The sequence below is a fragment of the Oryza glaberrima genome, chromosome 1 (genome assembly GCF_000147395.1).
Source record: "Oryza glaberrima chromosome 1, OglaRS2, whole genome shotgun sequence".
NCBI classification, from domain to species: domain Eukaryota; kingdom Viridiplantae; phylum Streptophyta; class Magnoliopsida; order Poales; family Poaceae; genus Oryza; species Oryza glaberrima.
The window spans coordinates 29,680,673-29,699,968 of NC_068326.1; the positions used below are offsets into that span (position 1 = coordinate 29,680,673).

General features: G+C 42.7%; 3 protein-coding genes across 4 annotated transcripts; 1 reads left to right on the forward strand and 2 right to left on the reverse strand.

The window, feature by feature from the left end:
* Positions 1-488: 488 nt before the first annotated feature.
* On the reverse strand, positions 489-3,445 carry LOC127760673 (uncharacterized). Of its 2 annotated transcripts, none has more exons than XM_052284963.1 (2): positions 2,975-3,445; positions 489-2,705 (listed from the first exon to the last, which is right to left on the reverse strand). In XM_052284963.1, the coding sequence occupies exon 2, from the start codon at positions 2,687-2,689 to the stop codon at positions 2,015-2,017; it is 675 nt and encodes a 224-aa protein (XP_052140923.1). In that variant the 5' UTR covers positions 2,690-2,705; positions 2,975-3,445; the 3' UTR covers positions 489-2,014. The 2 variants fall into 2 exon arrangements, with proteins under 2 accessions (XP_052140923.1, XP_052140922.1); XM_052284962.1 differs by having other exon boundaries at positions 2,949-3,443.
* Positions 3,446-10,771: 7,326 nt separating this feature from the next.
* Positions 10,772-11,673, reverse strand: LOC127760331 (uncharacterized). Its single transcript, XM_052284572.1, has one exon. It carries the CDS (start codon positions 11,560-11,562, stop codon positions 11,014-11,016), a length of 549 nt encoding a protein of 182 aa, XP_052140532.1. The 5' UTR covers positions 11,563-11,673; the 3' UTR covers positions 10,772-11,013.
* A 3,951-nt stretch (positions 11,674-15,624) lies between these two features.
* On the forward strand, positions 15,625-17,020 carry LOC127785753 (uncharacterized). The gene is made up of 5 exons (XM_052313153.1): positions 15,625-15,880; positions 15,987-16,082; positions 16,181-16,306; positions 16,393-16,432; positions 16,572-17,020. Exons 1-5 carry the CDS (start codon positions 15,737-15,739, stop codon positions 16,622-16,624), a joined length of 459 nt encoding a protein of 152 aa, XP_052169113.1. The 5' UTR covers positions 15,625-15,736; the 3' UTR covers positions 16,625-17,020.
* Positions 17,021-19,296: the final 2,276 nt, after the last annotated feature.

The window sequence follows — 19,296 nt, forward strand, 5'->3', positions numbered from 1 at the left end:
ATGATATGCTGCTGCAGGCAAAGATCTCATATAGATCCACTCATTTTGTTGAAAAAATTCTCTATGCTGCATGGAACATTTGGAAGCAACGAAATGCTTTCATTTTTCAAAATGTACCACCTTCGGTTGTTTCCTGGAAAGCTCTCTTTAAGATTGGTCTTTCCCTTTTAGACTTTAGATTAAAAGTTTTTGAGAGATAAGCCTTATCTCAGTGGATAAACCTTTTGTAAATATTTTGTATTCCTTCTTTTAATTTAATTTATTAACTGTGGAGGCTTCCCCTACAGTGTTTCCCTTAAAAAAAGGTGATATATTTCATATTAATCTATGTTGCCAAATTTTTTTATATTTTTTTATGACTATTTAGGTGGCATGCTCGAAACGAGGGAATATCCCCTGAGCGGTGAAATCACTTTCCCGAGATATTGCCACTGAACTAACTCATAAGTCCAGTCCCAGTATTTATATTGCCACAGCCCACAGGTAAGTCACAGTAACGTTCCGGCCCAAAAGAAACGGACCATATGAACAGGTTTTTTTTTTTTTTTTGAGAGAGAGACCATGAACTAGACTTGAGTTCAGCTTGCTGAGTGGCTGATTCAACGCCAGATCTCACTGCAACAATCAAGCTTAGTAAGAGTACTACTAGTCCATTAATCCGAATTAGTTGGATAATCCCGAGAAAAAGAAACACGGTTGGATAAACATCAAACTCAGAGCTGAGAGGCCTATGGATTATGGAGCTCCATGTACAAATTATTTTGGTGATGGCTACATGGATCTACTATTCAGTATGCCAACAGCCGACCAAAATATCTGAAAGCATCCTTAGGAGTCTCGAGATATTTACTCCCTCTCTCCAATAAAAAAAATCAAAGTATTTGGTGATGTCTGGATTCATATCTAGAATTTATTTTTTTTTATGAAACAGAATAAGTATGTTCCAACATCATCTATAGTACTCATGTTTCAAACAAAATTTCCATCAAATGAAACTGAGTGTATAAATGCAAAATTGATATTACTGTTGGACCTTTGATATGCCCGAGAAAATAACCAACTTTTAGGGATGAATCTGAACTCATCCCTAGAAGTTGCTCTTTTTTTTTTTTTACAGAGCGAGTACAGGCTAGCAAAAAAAAGTACAGGTCAAATTGCTACTGTTTTATGGAACTACAAATGTCTAAATTATACTGCACAGATTCTGCACTCAATGGATCACCAGCTAAAAAACAAGGTAAAAAAAAGATAATCTTAGTTGATTTTTTTTTTGCATTATTGAATAGTACTGCAAGTTCGTTTTCTGATCGGGGAAGAATATTACAAGTTACATACATCGCCATTAAGGTACATCAAGTTTTATTACCATCTTGGTTTATCTCAGATCACCAAATGCAAAGCAAGGTAGATATTATGGTTATTTGGTGACTCGGATTAAACAAACTATGCTGAAACAGTAAGAAGTAAGTATTCAGATATTACTTCAAGAAATTACTTCAAGTTCATATAGTACTTGTATGGGATAAAATAAGGCCATGTGCACATAAAGAGAACAGAAAGTAGAAAATGTCCGGTACAATATTTTAAATTCAGAAACAAATTCCAAGTGCTGATTTCAGATACAACCAATGATGTATTGATGTATATGCACAATCAAGAAGCCATATATGACACAAATAATGCAAGATATTATCCTTGCGACAGCCACAGGACAAGGTTGGAATGCAAATGCATTATGAAAAGATAACAAGGATTCAAACTTCACTTAAAAACTACAAACAAGACTTGCAACTGCACAAGTAATATATCGAGAAGCACGACAACATTATCAGCTACCACTCATTATCAGCTACCACTCATTATCACAGAATCCTACTAGTAACTACTGAAGCATCATCTTTGTACTATCTCTCCACACTGATCAACCCGTGGGAGCTACTACCTAATATTGACACAATAAAACCGTTTCATACAGGCTCATCACCGAGGATTGGCCATAGCTAACTGCACACATCTAAAACACAATCAAGCTGGCAATCACAAGAACACCAACCAGCACAAGCAATACCTTCAAGAACACATCAACATGCTGGCCCTGCGGTGCCTGGTGCGGGAAACCATGGCCCTGCCAGCCATGGAACGAATGTCCATACCCGTAAGGAAACCCAGCGGCAGGTCCATACGCCGCCGCCTGCGGGAACCCATGAACCTGGAAGCTCAGCAATGGGAAAAGCCCCCCAATGGCCGCCGAGAAAGTGTAGTTCCCCCAGCGACCGCCGGCCACAGGGGCGCCGGCGCCGCCCATGAACCACGGGTCGTGGTGCGGCAAATGGTCGTGGTGATGATCAGGCTGGGGAGCCGTCGCCGGCCGCTGCCCGGCCGGCCGGCTGGGGATCTGGACGCCGGCCACCGACCTGGAGCGGGGATCGGTGGAGGCCTTGCCGCGGCCGTAGAGGGGGACGAGCTTCTCCTCCTCGAGGCCGGCCTTGCAGACGGGGCACTCGCGGGAGTGCGCGTGGACGTGGAGCCACTCGTAGAGGCACGGCCAGCAGAAGAGGTGGCCGCAGAGGGTGACGACGGGGTCCTGGGCTAGCTCCAGGCAGATGTTGCACTCGAAGCTGCCCGAGTCCTTGGCGCCGCCGCCGCCATCGACGGCGGTCGCCGACGACTCACCGACGCGGTTCTCCATGAGTCCGAGGTCCGATCTACAAAACGCGGGAACGTACCAACCAACTCATGAGCTCAAGCCATGAGAATAGGCGCTCGATCGATCGTCCACTAGTATCCCCAAATTTAGGAAATCTCTTTTCTACGCACGCAGCAAAATCTACCATGCCAGACGATTTAATTAATTAATTCTCGGTTGCGTGAAACAACATCACTCTCTTTTTGTCTCTTCTACAAGCAATCCCGAACAGGTAGGATCGATTCGTTCAGAAAACACTCACCCGTAGATTGAGGAACAGCCACGCACCGTGTAAACGACGCGGATCTGGACCGGTCGATCAACAGCAAGCGACGACCGCGATCGAGCACAGCACAAGTCACCCTGTCGAAACGAGCCACTATTCACCCAAATCCACGCGGAGTACTCCGGAGATAGCGTCGACCAAGCGCCCGCGCGCGGTGCACTCGCCGGCCGGCGCGCGGCGAGCCGGGGAGCAGACGCTGGCAGCTACCGGCGGCGAATCGGAGGAGGAAGGGTTGGGGATCGTGGGGGAACTCGAGTGGTGGTGGTGGTGGTGGACGCCTCGGTCTTCGAGTGGAGCGAGCCTTCGAGTGAAACACACAAACGCGTGCGCGTGGCGTGGCGTGGATGCTGCGACTGCGACTGCGACGGTTGGGAAGCGGACGGCTACGAACCCGTCTCCGTTCTTCCTACTGCGAGGACGAAACAGACGGACGGACGGGCGTGGTCGTCCCGTCCCGCGTGGGAGCGTGTGAGCCCCTCGGCCCCTCGGGGCAATGGCAAGTGGCTTGATAAGTTGATAGCTGCCGTCCGATGTCCCGAAGCTTCGGCCAAAGAGCATTGATGAGATACGTGCCATTGCAGAAAAGGGAAGACGACTATGGCCGTGTTAGTTCCTTTTCAATTTTTTTAATTATACGGTTACATATTTGAATTATCAAACGTAGACTAATAATAAAATAAATTATAGATTCCGCCCGTAAACTGCGAGACGAATATATTAAGACTAATTAATTCGTTATTAGTAAATGTTTACTGTAGCACCATATTGTCAAATCATGGTATAATTAGGCTCAAAAGATTCGTCTCGCAATTTACATGCAAACTGTACAATTTCATGTTCGTTTCCACTACAAGAAGTGGATTAAATTTTGGATTTTCGTGGCACGTTTTTCAAACGGCTAAACGGTGTGTTTTGTGCAAAAACTTTTTATATGAAAGTTGTTCTAAAATATCAGATTAATTCATTTTTCAAGTTTATAACAATTAAAACTCAATTAATCACACGTTATTACCATCTCATTTTGCATGAAACACTTAATCTTCATCTTCATCTTCAGGAGATTCAAACACCACCTTAATGCTCTATGCATATGTGTAGACATTTGATGTGATGGAATTTTTGGAAGTTTGAATGGAACTAAACACAACCTATTTACGAGAAGAGTTTAGAAAGTATATGTTCCTTTCGATTTCATAATTCTGAATAGCCAACACTGTCCCTACTCCCTAAAGTTCTACTTCGGGCTCAGTTTAGTTATTGAGATTTCAAAAACAAGTCCTCCAAATTAATCATTTGGGTTAATATAGTCCTTAGACCCACAAAATATGCCTTATTAGCATGCCAAGTCATTCTCGAATGCAACTATATAAATGAAATGACCATTCTACCCTTATAAACCATATAGAAAGAAAGAAAAGAAAAAAATAGAGGAAAAAAGAAAACAACCAAAATGAACAAGCAACCTGTTAGTTCAAGTCAGTCTCCGCACATGCTCTTACGTACTACCAGAAATACCATTACAATAATCCGTAAGAATCATTTTTACTTTCGAAAAGAACATGCCAATCGAAATAAAGGAGGATCGAAGTTGTTGATTCCGTCCGTCATCGGTCCATGCCCGACTTGAGATAAAACTGGATGACAAATCAAGCTCGTATTTGAAGGCCTCATTATTTGGCTTATGCTTATTCTTATAAGCTAAATTTAAACTTTAGAACTTAATTTTGGATTCATTTTTTGGTTTTTTATTGTACTTTATTTTACCATAATAGTTTTTAGTCACTAAGAACGTATATATAAAATATTTGCAGACATATATTATTTTATTTAGTAATAAATGATTCGGATAAGCACATGAATAAAACGAAACAATGGGTTGTGATTATTTATCCACCGACATATATGTACAAATTAAATTGGCTTTACCGTTGCAACGCGCGTACATCTTTTCTAGTTATATTAGAAAATCAAGGTTAAATATATATTTTGTAGACTGTGTCATTGTCCAAAACATCAACAATTATATATGGAACCGGGCGGAATATGATTTTGTAAATCTACATGATTACGGACCCGTTTTAACATGCCGAAAGCAAATTAAGTGCGGGTACATAAAACAAAAGTTATTAGCATATAGGGAGTGAATTTTAAACTTTCGAGGGACGTCCGTCATTGATTGCAATGTCACTCAAATAGTTATGAAAAAAAGAAGATGTATTAACGTGTGATATATCACTCTATAAACATGCAACTTAAAATTCAACTTGTACATGTCGCAAAAAAATTGATTGTGAATATACGTTAACTAGCTATAATTTAATTTGTTTTTTTTGTTGTGATATGTAGAAGTTGAATGTTTGTGAAGTGATATATCACATATAATACATCTTCTCAATTTTTTTCATAAACTATTTGAGTGTATGCAAACAACGAGGGGTCATACGAGGACCCCTCGTATGAATAATTGAGTCTTAGTTATTTCAAACTTGAAAAATGAATTTATATGATACTTTAAAGCCACTTCTATATGTAAAGTTTTGTTATGAAATACATTCTTTAGCAGTTTGCAAAAATCGTAATCATGTTTAAACGGGTCTAAGTGTTGTAATATGGAGTTTAGAGGTTGTCCAGATTTATCGTCTTAGATTATCTAATTCTTTTTTAGATTGGTTTATTCTGAGTCGAGAGGAGTTGTTGCTAGCTTAACTGTGAAGACCGAGATTTAGGCCTTGTTGGGAGCTTGTGTCAGCCTAAAAGCTACTTCTGCTAGAAGCTGCCCCAAACAGTCCACAGCTTCTGAGAATCTGTAGTTACATATACTGAAAAATAAACTAAGAAGTCAGAAGCTGGAGAAGCCAGGTTTCAGAGCTTTTTCAGATTCTCAGAAGCTAGTTACCAAACAGAAGTTTCTTAAAATCATAAGCTCATCAGACCCTTAATGGAAATGTTCGGTTGATCTTCCAAGCGGGAAGTCCAGCACTCATTTTTCTGCTTCGTTCACGCGACGGTACGACGCCATTTGACAATTAGAAGGTGCAGTACATTGTCTTTGCCTTCTCTACATATGACCAGACAAAATGAAAAGAAACATACTTTCTAGATTGGCAAATATTCATGTAGTATATGTCACGTAATTAATCTCAGACTAGTCTAGGTACAACGACAGCAAGACAAACGGCGGCCAATGGCTCAGAGGCGCATGTCGCCGACAGTGACGCCAATTGATTCATTGCTTCGGGTGAGGCATCAGCGAGCGTACATCGATCGATAGTGAACTTAGTGATGACTAAACGCTACAAATCGCTGCACATATATATCAATCATGGACAAATGCAGATTAATTGTCACGGACAATGACGAGCACTTGAAAAAAACGGCTCATATATTGTACCATGTCAGCTGAAAAATATTCAAAATAACCGTGGGCGGTACGCAGCGGCGAGAAATGTCTACCATGCGCGAAGAAAAATGGAGCAGATAAGATAGCTACGTGCTGTTCATTTTACGGAAGCAAAATAGTTTACCTTTGGTTGAGTGATTCATATCCTGCATACTATATTCAAAATTAAATAACCGTTTGTCCGTTTTCACCATAAAATCGTTTGTTCCATATCCGTCGCTTCCAGAATTATGGTTGCATAGTGTTAGTGTATGGCTGTGTTTAGATATAAAGTTTGGATCCAAAGTTCAGTCCTTTTCCATCACATCAACATGTCATACACATACAACTTTTCAGTCACATCATCTCCAATTTCAACTAAAATCCAAACTTTACACTGAACTAAAAGATAGCCTATTACTAGTAGTCAGTAGAGTACAAAGCTTCACGTCAATTTTTTTGCTTTTTTTAAAAAACAAGTCATCTCCAAGTCGTCACGCCATCACCGCAATGATCGGCTAAGGTGGTGTTTGGATCTAGGGACTTAATTTTAGTCCATGTATTTAGACACTAATTTAGAGTATTAAATATAGACTACTTACAAAACTAATTATACAAATGAAAGCTAATTCACGAGACAATTTTTTAAGCCTAATTAATCTATAATTAGAGAATGTTTACTGTAGCATCACATAGGCTAATCATGGATTAATTAGACTCAATAGATTCGTCTCACGAATTAGTCTAAGATTATAGATGGTTTTTATTAATAGTCTAAGTTTAATATTTATAATTAGTGTCCAAACATCCGATGTGATAGTGACTTAAAAGTTTTAGTCCCACCTAAACATGGTATAAAGCTAGCATTTCGCGGAACGCGTCGTCTAAGGAAATCTATGACAGCCAATTGAATTCCTCGTAGTACATGTCCATGCTCATCTTATGCTCATGCATCACAGACAAGTGATAAATTGGCATTTTACTATTCGTACTTTGACCGATAATGACATACAGTAGTAAAATTGAGCAGCAAAGGTTAGTGTCCTTGTAACACTCTGCACCTGGTTTAGTGATATGTCTTCCAGATAACACCAGGAATATGAGTTAAGATAACAAAAACTCTGCCCTAGTCAGGAATATGATGATGTGGATATTGAGCGTAAGGCAGGGTCCATACCGAACATGCATAATTCTTCAAAAATTCACGGGAATTTCAATCGGTTTGTTGCTTACAGTATCACATATTGCAGAATTTGAATTAAGATTACTGAATTGTTAGTACAAGAGCATGCATGACGCCATTCCCCTGGACTCCTAGTTCCATTAGTACAAGGACTGGGCTTACGAGATACAGTAAGAAACTACAAGGACGGCGCTCACGACAAGCACTTGAATTAGTAGAATCCAAGAGCATGACACCGTTTCCCTTGTACCGTTAATACCGCTGCTTCAACTTGCTTCCTTTTTTCTTCCCTTCTAAAGTCAGCGAGTACTTTTCCGGTTGCAATGAACATGAACTTCTACATCACAATTCACAGCCTCCAAGCAGCTTCCAGCTAAGCAAGCAGCTACAGTAAACTTAAGTCGAAGGTGCTAGTGTCTAGTAGGCTACTTGCTGGCCGACTGTTATGCGGATAATAAATCGTATGATGTATCAGTATAAAAGGGTGAAAAGGGATATAGTCTATTGGTTATGGTGACCTGAATAACATCCTAATGTTTTGAGTTTAAATCTTCATATGAGTGAATTTTAGATTGATATATCCTAAAGTCTTTAGTTCAAATCTCCTTAGCAGTGAATTTCAGACTGAATTGTTTGCGGGACTAAGGCCGCATTTGTTTCTCTAGCTTGGGAACTCATTCCCTCCGGAAAAAAACGGAGCAGTCCATTAGCGCATAATTAATTAAATATGAGTTTTTTTTAAAAATGGGTCAATATGATTTTTAAGCAACTTTCATATATAATTTTTTTTTTAAAAAAACACCATTTAGCAGTTTGAAAAGCGTATGCGCGGAACACGAGGGAAATGGTTGGGAACAAAGAGCAACGAACATAGCCTAAGTTACCAATTTGAATGACCTCGTATATCTGATTGGATGCGGATGCCAGACAAAAATCCCCTTATCTAAAATAAATAAATAAATTTGTATAAAAAGTATTTATGGATACATTTTATATACATATGTTATTAGTGTCAGTGTCAGGGCTATGGATACCATATACTTAATAATAGTTGACTAAATCTCGGCAGGACCAACCACATACCATGTCCTATACGGAAACAACCTGCGGATATATGAGGACTTCTTGATAAGGAAAGACAACCTGAGTTCTACATGAAAACGACAAGGACTACTAGAATTGTATCCATATTGGTTTCCTTAGTTCTACTTGGATAAGAGGACACCTATGGGTATAAATACAAGGCCCCATAGGAAAAGAGGGGACGATCAACACCCGACACGATCAACACCCGAGACAATCAACACCCACCACAATCTATGGAACAATCGATCAAGACAGAAGCCACAACATACAAGCCAACACACGCTAAGACAAGACGCCAGATATCGACTTCAGAGATAGGCACGGCTAGTCCCCTACGGTGTTTCTAGGTACTGTCAGGAGAGACGAAAGTGCTATCTCTGATCTCGCCGGGCACGAACTTAAGGAGGAAGGCTACCCTGTTGTCGACTACGAGTCAGACCTTCAGACCGCCACGTCGACAACAGTTAGATACGCTACCCCAAATATTGTACTAGTGTGATTATGGTGAATAAGAGCAATACTGGCTTCGACCAACAGGATGTAAGGTTATTACCTGACAATTCAGGGGCCCAAACCTGTATAAAAATCCTCGTCTCCGTCTCTTTTATCTCAGTCTCACGTATATCTTAGTACCAACGATCCCTATACCATGCAAATACCGGAATCACGACATCAAACGTCGACAATTAGTGATTAGAAGATAATGCTGAAAACTAATAAGAGGGCTTAGAGAATGCACAAAATGGATGAATCAACCAGCAATGGGGTGTACCGTGTACCGTCAGAAACCGTGGTTGCCGCCTTGCCGGCCGCCATATCGCCTTGCATCCGCTTGCCACTTGCCAATTCGCATGGGTGGCCGTCTGTGTGTGAGGCGTCCACATGGTTGTTTCCTGGCTCCCTGCCTGAGCATGTTTAAATGATGGTCATGATCTGACCTGACACGTGGGCTAATCCACGTCATCCACGTGCGCGGAAGATCAAACTAAAAATTGACACTCCCTCCCTCCCTAAACCAATATTACAAGCACTTTCAAACTTTGACATGGTTTCTAATATACCATTTTCACCAAATTATTTCCAATAAAAAGAGTCTCATGTTATAATAGTTTGTTTAAAGATAAGACTATTAACACCATTTTCACGATATCAATATTTATGATCTTTTGTTGATCGTTAAAGTTAAAAAGTGTTTATATTTGTTTAACGGAGAGAGTAGAATATTCAATATATTGGTTACCAGATGGAACTTCACTTGTTGCCACGGAAATATAGGTTCATAGAAGAGAGAATTTAGAACATAGATTGATCATTTAAAAAACCTAAAAATTAGTTGTTGTGGCATCATGGGAAAAGAGAAATAGTAAAGATAATGTAGAACATAAATTAATTCTCGGAGTGCTAGAAACAATTAATATAATATAACTTAAGGAGAGAAGAGAGATGACAATGATTTGTAAAGAAGAAATCACTAAACCTTACGCATAGTGTTAAAATGTCATAAACTAACGAAATGCTTTAACTTAGGAATAATAAAATGAGTGAACAACACTTTAAACCACCATTTATTATCCAATTTTTATTTTGGACAACTAATCCTTTAACGTTTTTTTATCTTGAACTAGGAATTCTTATAATTTTCTCATTTTTATTTTGGATCACCCAAACTCTCTTTGCAAGTACATCAATAGTCTCAAGGAGACGGTACGGTCGGTACCCTCATGCGGATGTTCTCTTCTACTTCATCCCCCCTAAAAAAAGCCAATCTAGGAGAAGATGTGACCCCTCCTAATACAATCCTAATTCGTTGTGCTAGGAGTGGTCACATCCTCTTCTAGATTAGCTTTTTTTTTTTGACGGAGGAACCTGTACATGAGGAAAAGTTGGATACTTGGATTGGATATACTAGCCAGACAAAAATGAAAAAAAAATGTATAAAATGTGATCTAAAATAAACTTTGGGTAATAAAACGTGGCAAACCATCTCATGCCGAAAACTAAAAACAGACACTGTTAAATCTCTCGAGCATCATGCTATCACAACGGTGTATAATTTTAAGCATTCGTCAGTGATATATCACAGGATAGCGCATGTACTGTGCTTCAAAGCCGAGTTGCTTCAAGCTAACTTCTAGAGAGTTTTGACTTCAGTTTTATGAGTTCCAGTTTACGCTTTGTTCCTTTTTTTTTTCACTGTACAAATACATATCCATTTACATTCATCACCGTTACATCAAGATGAAAATAGAGAGAAATTTCAGATTCTATGGACGTTCAAATGCTGATTATACTCCAGCCAAAAATAATAATAAAAAAAAGCTGATTATACTCTCGCAAAAAAAAAAAAACTGATTATACACTGGCAGTAGCAGTACATGTATTATACACTTCGCTTAGCGCGCGAAGGCCTCGGTCCCCACCTTAATGGCGCCAAACCCGCCGGCGCGCGCCGCTAGGCCGTCTGCCGAGGCGCCCCGCCTCATCGGCGGCGTGGCCTTCAGCGTGGTGTCCGCGACGAACTCGCACGGCGCGTCCTCGGCGATGGTCCCCATCGCCGCGCCCTTCTTCCTCGGCGCCGGGACGGCGGCCGCCGCCGCCTCGAAGGGCCCCTTCTTCCCCGCCGGCGCCTCGCGATAATGCCCAACCTTCTTGGCTGCCCCCGCCGCCGGCTCGGCCGCGACGCGCCGCTGCCTCGACGCGGCGCGGACGAGGTCGTCGACGTCGCGGGAGCTCAGCCCCCGCAGGCGCATCGTCGCCGTCGCGGTCGCCGGCCTGCCGAACCCGCGGCCGACCGCGACGGCCTCCATCGCCGCCGGCACGCGGCCCGCGCACCCGGACATGCCGCGCACGTAGAGGTCGCAGGCCGAGTCGCACGCCCGCGACAGCGCCCGGAACGGCGCCCCCAGGCACCCGCCGCCGCCGCTCCCGCCCTTCTTCTTCATCTCTCTCCGCTCCGGCCGCTCCGCGCGCGCTGCGTCGAATTGGCTTCTCGCGCTGGCACGAGGAAGAGTGGCTCGCTGTCCTACTACTACTAGTAGTACTAGCTTTGATTGCTTTGGTCGGCTTCGGGATTTCGTCTACGAGGCTCGAGGCTTCCCGTTTTATAGAGCAATGTCAACGGGTGGCGGTGACGTCGGCGAGGAGACGAAGGCGGCATCTCGTTCCATCGCGTCTCCACCTGGTTGCAAAGTCTTGAATTGGCAATCTGCTCCGCTCATCGGTGGGGCCGATCGAGGCGGTTTTCAGGCGCGGGTTTAACTCATGGAAATGGTCAGGTTTCGCGTGTATTTTTGCTCGATTTCGTCCACGGTTTTGGGATAGGATCGATTGATCGAGATGGCAAGGTTGAGCAGAGCTGTGTCGGGAGAATTTAGGATATTCCTCGGTAAATTCAATAAATTTTAGTTGAATTTGACTGTTTCAAACTTAAATTCCTGAGAGAGAAATCCCCTAATCTTAAATTATTGAGAACAATTCGGAAATTTTACTTGGAGTCTACTTTCATCCCATAATGGAACCTTAAAATTTTATGGTTTTCGATTGGTTTTCGTCGAAAACGTAAAGATCGGTGAGCGGTGAGGTGCACCTTGTCTGAGTCAGTTCAAGTTAACAGTGTGTGTGGAAATGTGATTAAGTTATTACGTTCAGCTAAGCCGTCGCAGTTGCTTGTTTCAGCGCTGCAACTGCAAAGTGGAAAGGGTAAAAAGGAGTCATCAAATCTGTTGGAAGAAATGCGATGTTATTAGTTCTTTATGATGCTATATGCTAATCTTTCTTGCCCGTGAGAGAAGTTACCGTAAGCTGGCTGTTGATGTTGGAATTGCGAAGACCTAAGGCGAAAAATGGCAGAAAAACACACCGCCGTCACATCATGTTAAAAGCGAAGAAATGTTGAGCGCGTTAAGGAATGGACTAGGAGCAAGTGATGAAGTGAAACACTGATGAGAAGCTTTGCTTTACCAGGACATTTTCATTTTTGTGCGTTTCTGTAAAGCCATTTCGTTTCGATGACACAGAGAATTTTTCATTTTGAGACTTGAAGAAGAGTACCTGTCCTCGAGAATCCAGAGCTTGACATTTCGCACCAAGACAATCACTCAAAATGCGCGTGTTAAATTTTCCCAGAGATAAGAGACTGTTCAGTTCTCAGAAAGAAATAAAACGTCTGAACTCTTGTCCAAAGCCAAACCGTCTGCTCAATCTTATTTTTCCGGGCTGGCGAAAAGATGCCAACCGATTTTTATTAAGCAAAGCACTCCATCTTAAAATATAACAACTGATAGCTTTCATAATTTATTTAAAATATAACAACTTCTTCACAAATATTCTTTTCTCAACCAATTATAATCCTTCACCATTCAAAATTTTCCATTTACCTTCCCTTCTCCGCCAATCAATATTCTCATTAACTATATATAAATCTAAAACTTCTTATATTCTGATACAGATGTAATACATTACAAGAGATACAATGAGGAAGACCATATATAATGCATTAAAGGGGTTCAATGAGACAAATCCTCCACTCAGCCTGCCCAACGACACCCACTCTAGCTGCAACGATGTTCCTATCATCGCGCCCTTCTTTTTCGCGGTGCGTCTTAAGACGGTCACCTTGCAATAAATAACCTTCTTGGTTGTCCCTATAGTAAGCTTCGGTTCGGTCTTGATTTAGCACAGCGGACGAGGCTGTTGTCATCGAGAGGAGGTGAGGGAACAAGTTTCATAATATAGTCAAATGCCAGCTTTAAAAAATTGACGCATCATTTACATCCACTCTAATGGTCTACCCATATAATTATTTTATTAAATATATATCACACAATTAATACTTGACCCACCTCTCATACAAACGTAATATATTGAATTCCGTACTGCTCATTTTTGTTCTATCTTCTTTTCTCACTCCTCCACATGTATTTATACTCCTCCACATGTATTTATTTCTCACTCCTCCATATGTATTTATAGGTGTACTTGGTCTAAGAGAGAGTACAGAATAAGAAGCTAGTGCGCAGGCCAAGGAGGAGGTAGACAAGGCTAGTGGATGATTGATTCGTGCGATTAGATCAAACTCATTCCTTATTAGGGTGTGTTTAGGTCATACTAAAATTGTAATTAAATTTGATTAAAATTGAAACGATGTGATAAAAAAGTTAGAAGTTTTTGTGTGTAAGAAAGTTTTGATGTGATGGAAAAGTTGGAAGTTTGAAGAAAAAGTTGAGAACTAAACTAGACCTTAGGTTGTCACCGTGTTTAGTTGCAAACTTTTTTTTCAAACTTCCAACTTTTCCATCACATCAAAACTTTTCTACACACACGAACTTCCAACTTTTTCGTCACATCGTTCCAATTTCAACTAAACTTCCAGTTTTACTGTGAGTTCACACTAAAACTGGAAGTTTGGTTAAAATTGGAACGATGTGTTCAAAAAGTTGGAAGTTTATGTGTGTAGGAAAGTTTTGTTGTGATGAAAAAGTTGGAAGTTTGAAGAATTATTTTGGAACTAAACACGGCCATAATCCCGGTAGTTTTCGGCTTTTACATTTTTATTCTTTGAATTCCTACATGGGTTCATGATCATCTCGTTTTTCCTTTTTCAGCAGACCAAAACAGTTCAGTTTACACGGTCTAAATTCGGTCCCCTTTGGTAGGCTGTTTTTTAAAACAGCTTGTATAGTTGTATGTATATTTTGCCTTATCTTTTATAATTGTTTTAATTCGTGCCAAGTTTGTAAGTATAAAAGTTATATATACATAATTTTTTTTCACTGGCTAACAGTACGTGGACCATAATTCAAGGGGTAATTTTACCATTCTTGAAAAGTTACTAAAAGTTATTACACTTTCTACTGTGAAATTTGGTATCTCTAGATAAATACCTCAATGTAAAAAATTTATGTAAAATTTAGATATCTCAAGATATTTTTTAAGAACCATAAAATTTTCATAATTGAAAAGGAAACAGCCCGAAAAAGAAATGTAGGCGGGCCTACCACTACCAGTACACATTCGTGAGTATCGTCGATCCTGCGTTTTACAGAGAAAATAAACTATTTTGGACAACATTACAGACAGGAAAATTTACTGATAGTCCTAAAATTTCCAACAATACCTTGGACGTGTTAGGGGAACTTAAAATTCTAAAAAACAGTTGGTCAGTAGCCAGTTTCTGAGAATCTGAAAAAGTTGAATTTCACAGCTTCTGGCTTCTAATTCATTTTCTGGATTCTACAAGTACAATTTCTTAGAATCTAAATAACTGTACTTGTAGAATCCAGAAAACTAAACTGTTCGGAAGAGCTTCTGATTTTGGAAGAAGTTGCAGTAGCTAGAAGCTCCCCCAAACAGACCCTTAGGGTGTGTTTGAGAAGAAGAGGATTGAGGAGATTGGGAAGATACGCAAAACGAGGTAAGCCATTCGCACATGATTAATTGAGTATTAATTATTTTAAACTTCAAAAATAGATTAATATGATTTTTTAAAGCAACTTTCCTATAGAAATTTTTTTGCAAAAAACACACCGTTTAGTAGTTTGAGAAGCGTGCGCGCGGAAAACAAAACTATCTTTCTCTCTTTCTCCTGCTCTCGAACGCAGTCTAAGGCTACGTTCGTTTGGGTGATAAGGAGTGAGAATGCACATCGTTTTCCGCGCGCACGCTTCCCAAACTACTAAATGGTATGTTTTTTGCAAAAAATTTCTATATGAAAGTTGCTTTAAAAAATCATATTAATCCATTTTTAAAATTTAAAATAGTTAATACTCAATTAATCATGAGTTAATGGCTCACCTCGTTTAACATATCTTACCAATTTTCTCAATCCCCTTCTCCTCAAACACAACCTTACGGAGAAGTTGCAACTGAAGCTCCCACAAACATTTCGGCATGCTATTTCTGCTGCGCTGCTAACCCCGTTCGGTGGTGGGCCCCTTATGTCAGTCACCTTCCAATTCCCCTTGGGCACTTCCCCAGTGGCTGTTACGCTATTCATTTTTTTTCCTCTTCCCGGTCACAACTCCAATTTTGAACTCCACCGCCGCCATCGAGGTCGTCCGCGGTCCGCACCGAGCTCCGTGGATTCCTCCGCCGTCGCCGAGCCTATCTGAGCGCGCGATGGCCACGGATCCGAGAGGTCGGCGGCCGCGGCACCACGCGGCGGTGAACGAAGTGCTCTCGACGCTCGCCGCCGCCAACAGCACCCTCGCCGACGTGCAGCGCCGCCTCGACGCCGACTTCCGCGCCGCCTACCCGGATCACGTCAGTAAGCTAGCCCCTCCTCCTTGCTGGATTCTCCCCCACCCCCCCGCGCGGCGAGGCTGATGCGTTTCGCGGTCTCTCCGCGTGCTGCGTTTTTTTTTTTCAGGCGAATCCGGTGAAGCTGGTGGCGCGGCTGAAGCGGATCCAGGAAGAGGTAGCGGCGGTCAAGGGACTCTGCCGCGATCTGCTCACCCAGAAGCAGGTTACCCAAAACTTCGAATCGACCACCAAATGCGCGGGCTCCGCCCTTCTTTTTATTTTTTCCGCGACTGACGCCTATAGTGTTCGTTGCGTGCACAGGAGTTGATCGACGCAATGCGGACAAGCCTCGCGGTGCAGCGCAGCGCCGTGCAGCGGCTGCTCGCCTCCTCCGGGCTGCCCCCCATGTCCGAAGAGGACGCCGCCACCGACGCCAATCTCAACCAGGTGAATTCACCCCCACCGTCCCCTCCTCCAGTCATTCGTCAAGACAAATCTAACATAATTTTACCAACCTGTGTGCGCGCTTGCAGATCATCGATGAGTGGACGGCGCATGTTGGGCCAGACACAGGTCATCTTCTACCTTGCTCTGCTGTTCGTTGCAGCGATTGTTACTGATTCGTGATTGGAAACTGACCGCAACCGTTAGTTGCAAATGCTTTGTTACTGATTCGTGACTGGAATTTGACTGTAACGGGTCCCTTTTACAGGAGATGACAAGGATGAGGATACCAACCAAATCTTCTTCGCCGCTGTCGTTTAGAGCGAGTGAGAGCGGCCACAACCTAGAGCAGAATTCTATGCAAAGTCAGGAGGTCTCATGCTCTGCTGCTCATGTCATTGTTTTGTGTGTTTTGGCGAGAAGAGCTGCCCGTGCTGCAGCATGCGGTCTCAATTTGCAGATCCATTTCTACAATGAAGACCAGCGTACTGGAGCTGGCCGCGATGGAGATTCTACTTCACACATCTGTTGCTGTTGTGGAGAGAATTGATTAGAAAATCGTAGACTTTGATTGATTGCGGTGTGGTTAGCAGGAGAGTATAAAACTGAGAGCCTGTTAGCTCCTCTCTCGCTTTTCTTTTTGTGTGTGTTATTTTACTTTTCTCATACTCAACCTTTGTAGAATATGCTGTTGAATAGTACAAAGTGAGGGAGAAATTTTGCTTCGTATAAGCAGGTTGATGCAGATTGTGATATGCTTTTTTCCCTCTTTTTTGAGGAACAGTTGATGATGAGTTTGTCAACAAGGAATTGTGTTGTTGAGTGCACACGAAAACTGAGGATTTCTTGGTTTGGGAAAGTTATTCTGTGCTTGCAATCTCCTTTCAATTCTGGACAAGAACACTTGCTCTGAGCAAGAGCCCAGCAAAAAAAATCGCTGGGAACTTCCCTGAACAAAAGATACATCTCAGATAGTCATGTACTGGTTTTGAAAAACTATACTACAATTTCTCTCTTGCCATCATATAGAGCACAGATAGACAATAACCTAAGCTACTAATCTGCGCACTATAAACAGGTACCTGAACACAAACATCAATATGAAAATAAATACATAACCCAACATGTAATATAAATTAGGGGCAATTGCTTATTTGACCTTGTTTTGAACTGTAATTGCCGATTTGACCCTACTTTTTAAACTTTACTTATTTGACCCTCCTTTTCGAGTACGAAGCTTCCGTCTGACCCTATTTCGCTGACTCCGTTAGGGTTCAATTTAAAAAAAAAAAAAGAAAATGTTTTCAGAGTTCCTAATGGCAAAAATGCCCTCCAAAGCCAAACCCTATTCTGACTCTCTCTCTCTCTCACTCGTGCGTACCTATCTCTCACTTGCGAGCTGAGGGGGCGGCGGCGGCGGTGAGTACGCGTGCGGCGGGGGCTAGCTAAGGGAGCGGCGAGCTGAGGGGGCGGCGGCGGCGTCAAGCACAGCCCCGCCGGCGCCCGCTCGTTGTGGTGGAGGGCGGCGGTAGCGGCGCGTCCGGTCCGGGTCGGCGCCGATCTGTGGGGGGAGGCGGCGGCGGCGACGTGATGTACAGCGGCGGCGGCGACGTGATGTACAGCCATGCCGGCGCCCGCTCGTGGAGGTGGAGGCCAGCGGCGGCGGCGGTTTGATGGGGCGCGGGGCGGCGCCGATCTGAGGGGGCGAGGGCGGCGAGTTGTGGGGGCTGCGGCGGCGGCGGGTGCTACACGCGGCGACGGTGGGAGGGCGGCGGCGGCGGCGAGCTGTGGGGGCGGCGAGGTCGATGGCGTCGACGAGCCACCGCGCGCGGCCGGCGTCGTAGCGCGCCGAGCGGACCTCGCGGAGGAGGCGGGTGCGGGGGAGGTCTGGGAGGGAGCAGCCCGCCTCTCCGCCGTCGCTCGCCTCGCCCGCCTCGTTCGCCTCTTCGCCGCCGCCCGCCTCGCCCACCTCTCCACCGCTGCTCGCCTCGCCCGCCTCTCCGCCGCCGCCCGCTTGCCTCTCCGCCTCGTTCGCCACCGCCCGCCCCCGCTCACCGTCGACCGCACCGCCGTGCGCACCGTCTGCCACTGTCATGCCGACTGCCGAGAGAGTGAGGTCGATGGCGTCGATGCTGTCCAATTTTTTTTTAACAAAATCTATCATAATTGCCTCAAATTTGACAATTTTTAGTAAAATCTTTCAAAATGAATTAAATTTCTCAAATTTATGCCAAATCTGTCATAATTGGGGCACATTTTATTTAATTTATTTTCACAAAATTCTGTCAAATTTAAGTCAAATTTCACAAAATGATTCGAATCTGTCAAATTAATGCCAAATCTGTTACTTGAGCAAAAATTATTACAAATATTTCAACATTGTTGAATATATACAGTCAAACAAGCAAACAAAAGGGATATAACAGGGTCAAATAAGCAAGGGCAAAATGGACTATTTACCCCAAAATTAACACCGTCACCTCACCCAAACGGAATAAGGTCAGACCGGAGCTTCGTACTCGAAAAGGAGGGTCAAATAAGCAAAGTTCATAAAGTAGGGCCAATTCGGCAATTACAGTTCAAAACAAGGTCAAATAAGCAATTGCCCCTATAAATTAGCAAACGATAGCACATTCAAACATTCAGAGAAATTATGAATATGAGTTTCGTTCAATCTTTGAATTTGATATGGACAGAAAAACTTGATAATTACCCCTCATCTGTTATCTTTGTGCAATGGCACATGATATGTTTGCGTCAACCTTATGGGATGTAGAAGAGACTAAATATCAGACTATCTCCTTTCCTGCATCATCAGTGCCTCTCTACAAAAGGCTGTCAACAGAGCTCTCAAGCTGAACAACACAAAATTCAGAGGAAAATTTCTTACAGAATAAGTTCATTAAAAATTATCTTTGTTAAAACTAACCCTTGTAAAATCGACTGAGAATGTCCCATCAGAAAGCAAGACAAAAGCCCCTTTCTCATACATC

Excerpts from the sequence above, each read along its gene's own strand:
- LOC127760673 (XM_052284963.1), bottom strand. The coding sequence starts at position 2,689 with ATGGAGAACCGCGTCGGTGAGTCGTCGGCGACCGCCGTCGATGGCGGC.
- LOC127760331 (XM_052284572.1), bottom strand. The coding sequence starts at position 11,562 with ATGAAGAAGAAGGGCGGGAGCGGCGGCGGCGGGTGCCTGGGGGCGCCG.
- LOC127785753 (XM_052313153.1), top strand. The coding sequence starts at position 15,737 with ATGGCCACGGATCCGAGAGGTCGGCGGCCGCGGCACCACGCGGCGGTG. Across the intron at positions 16,307-16,392 it reads CCGACGCCAATCTCAACCAG|ATCATCGATGAGTGGACGGC; the intron begins GTGAATTCACCC and ends GCGCGCTTGCAG. Across the intron at positions 16,433-16,571 it reads GCATGTTGGGCCAGACACAG|GAGATGACAAGGATGAGGAT; the intron begins GTCATCTTCTAC and ends TCCCTTTTACAG.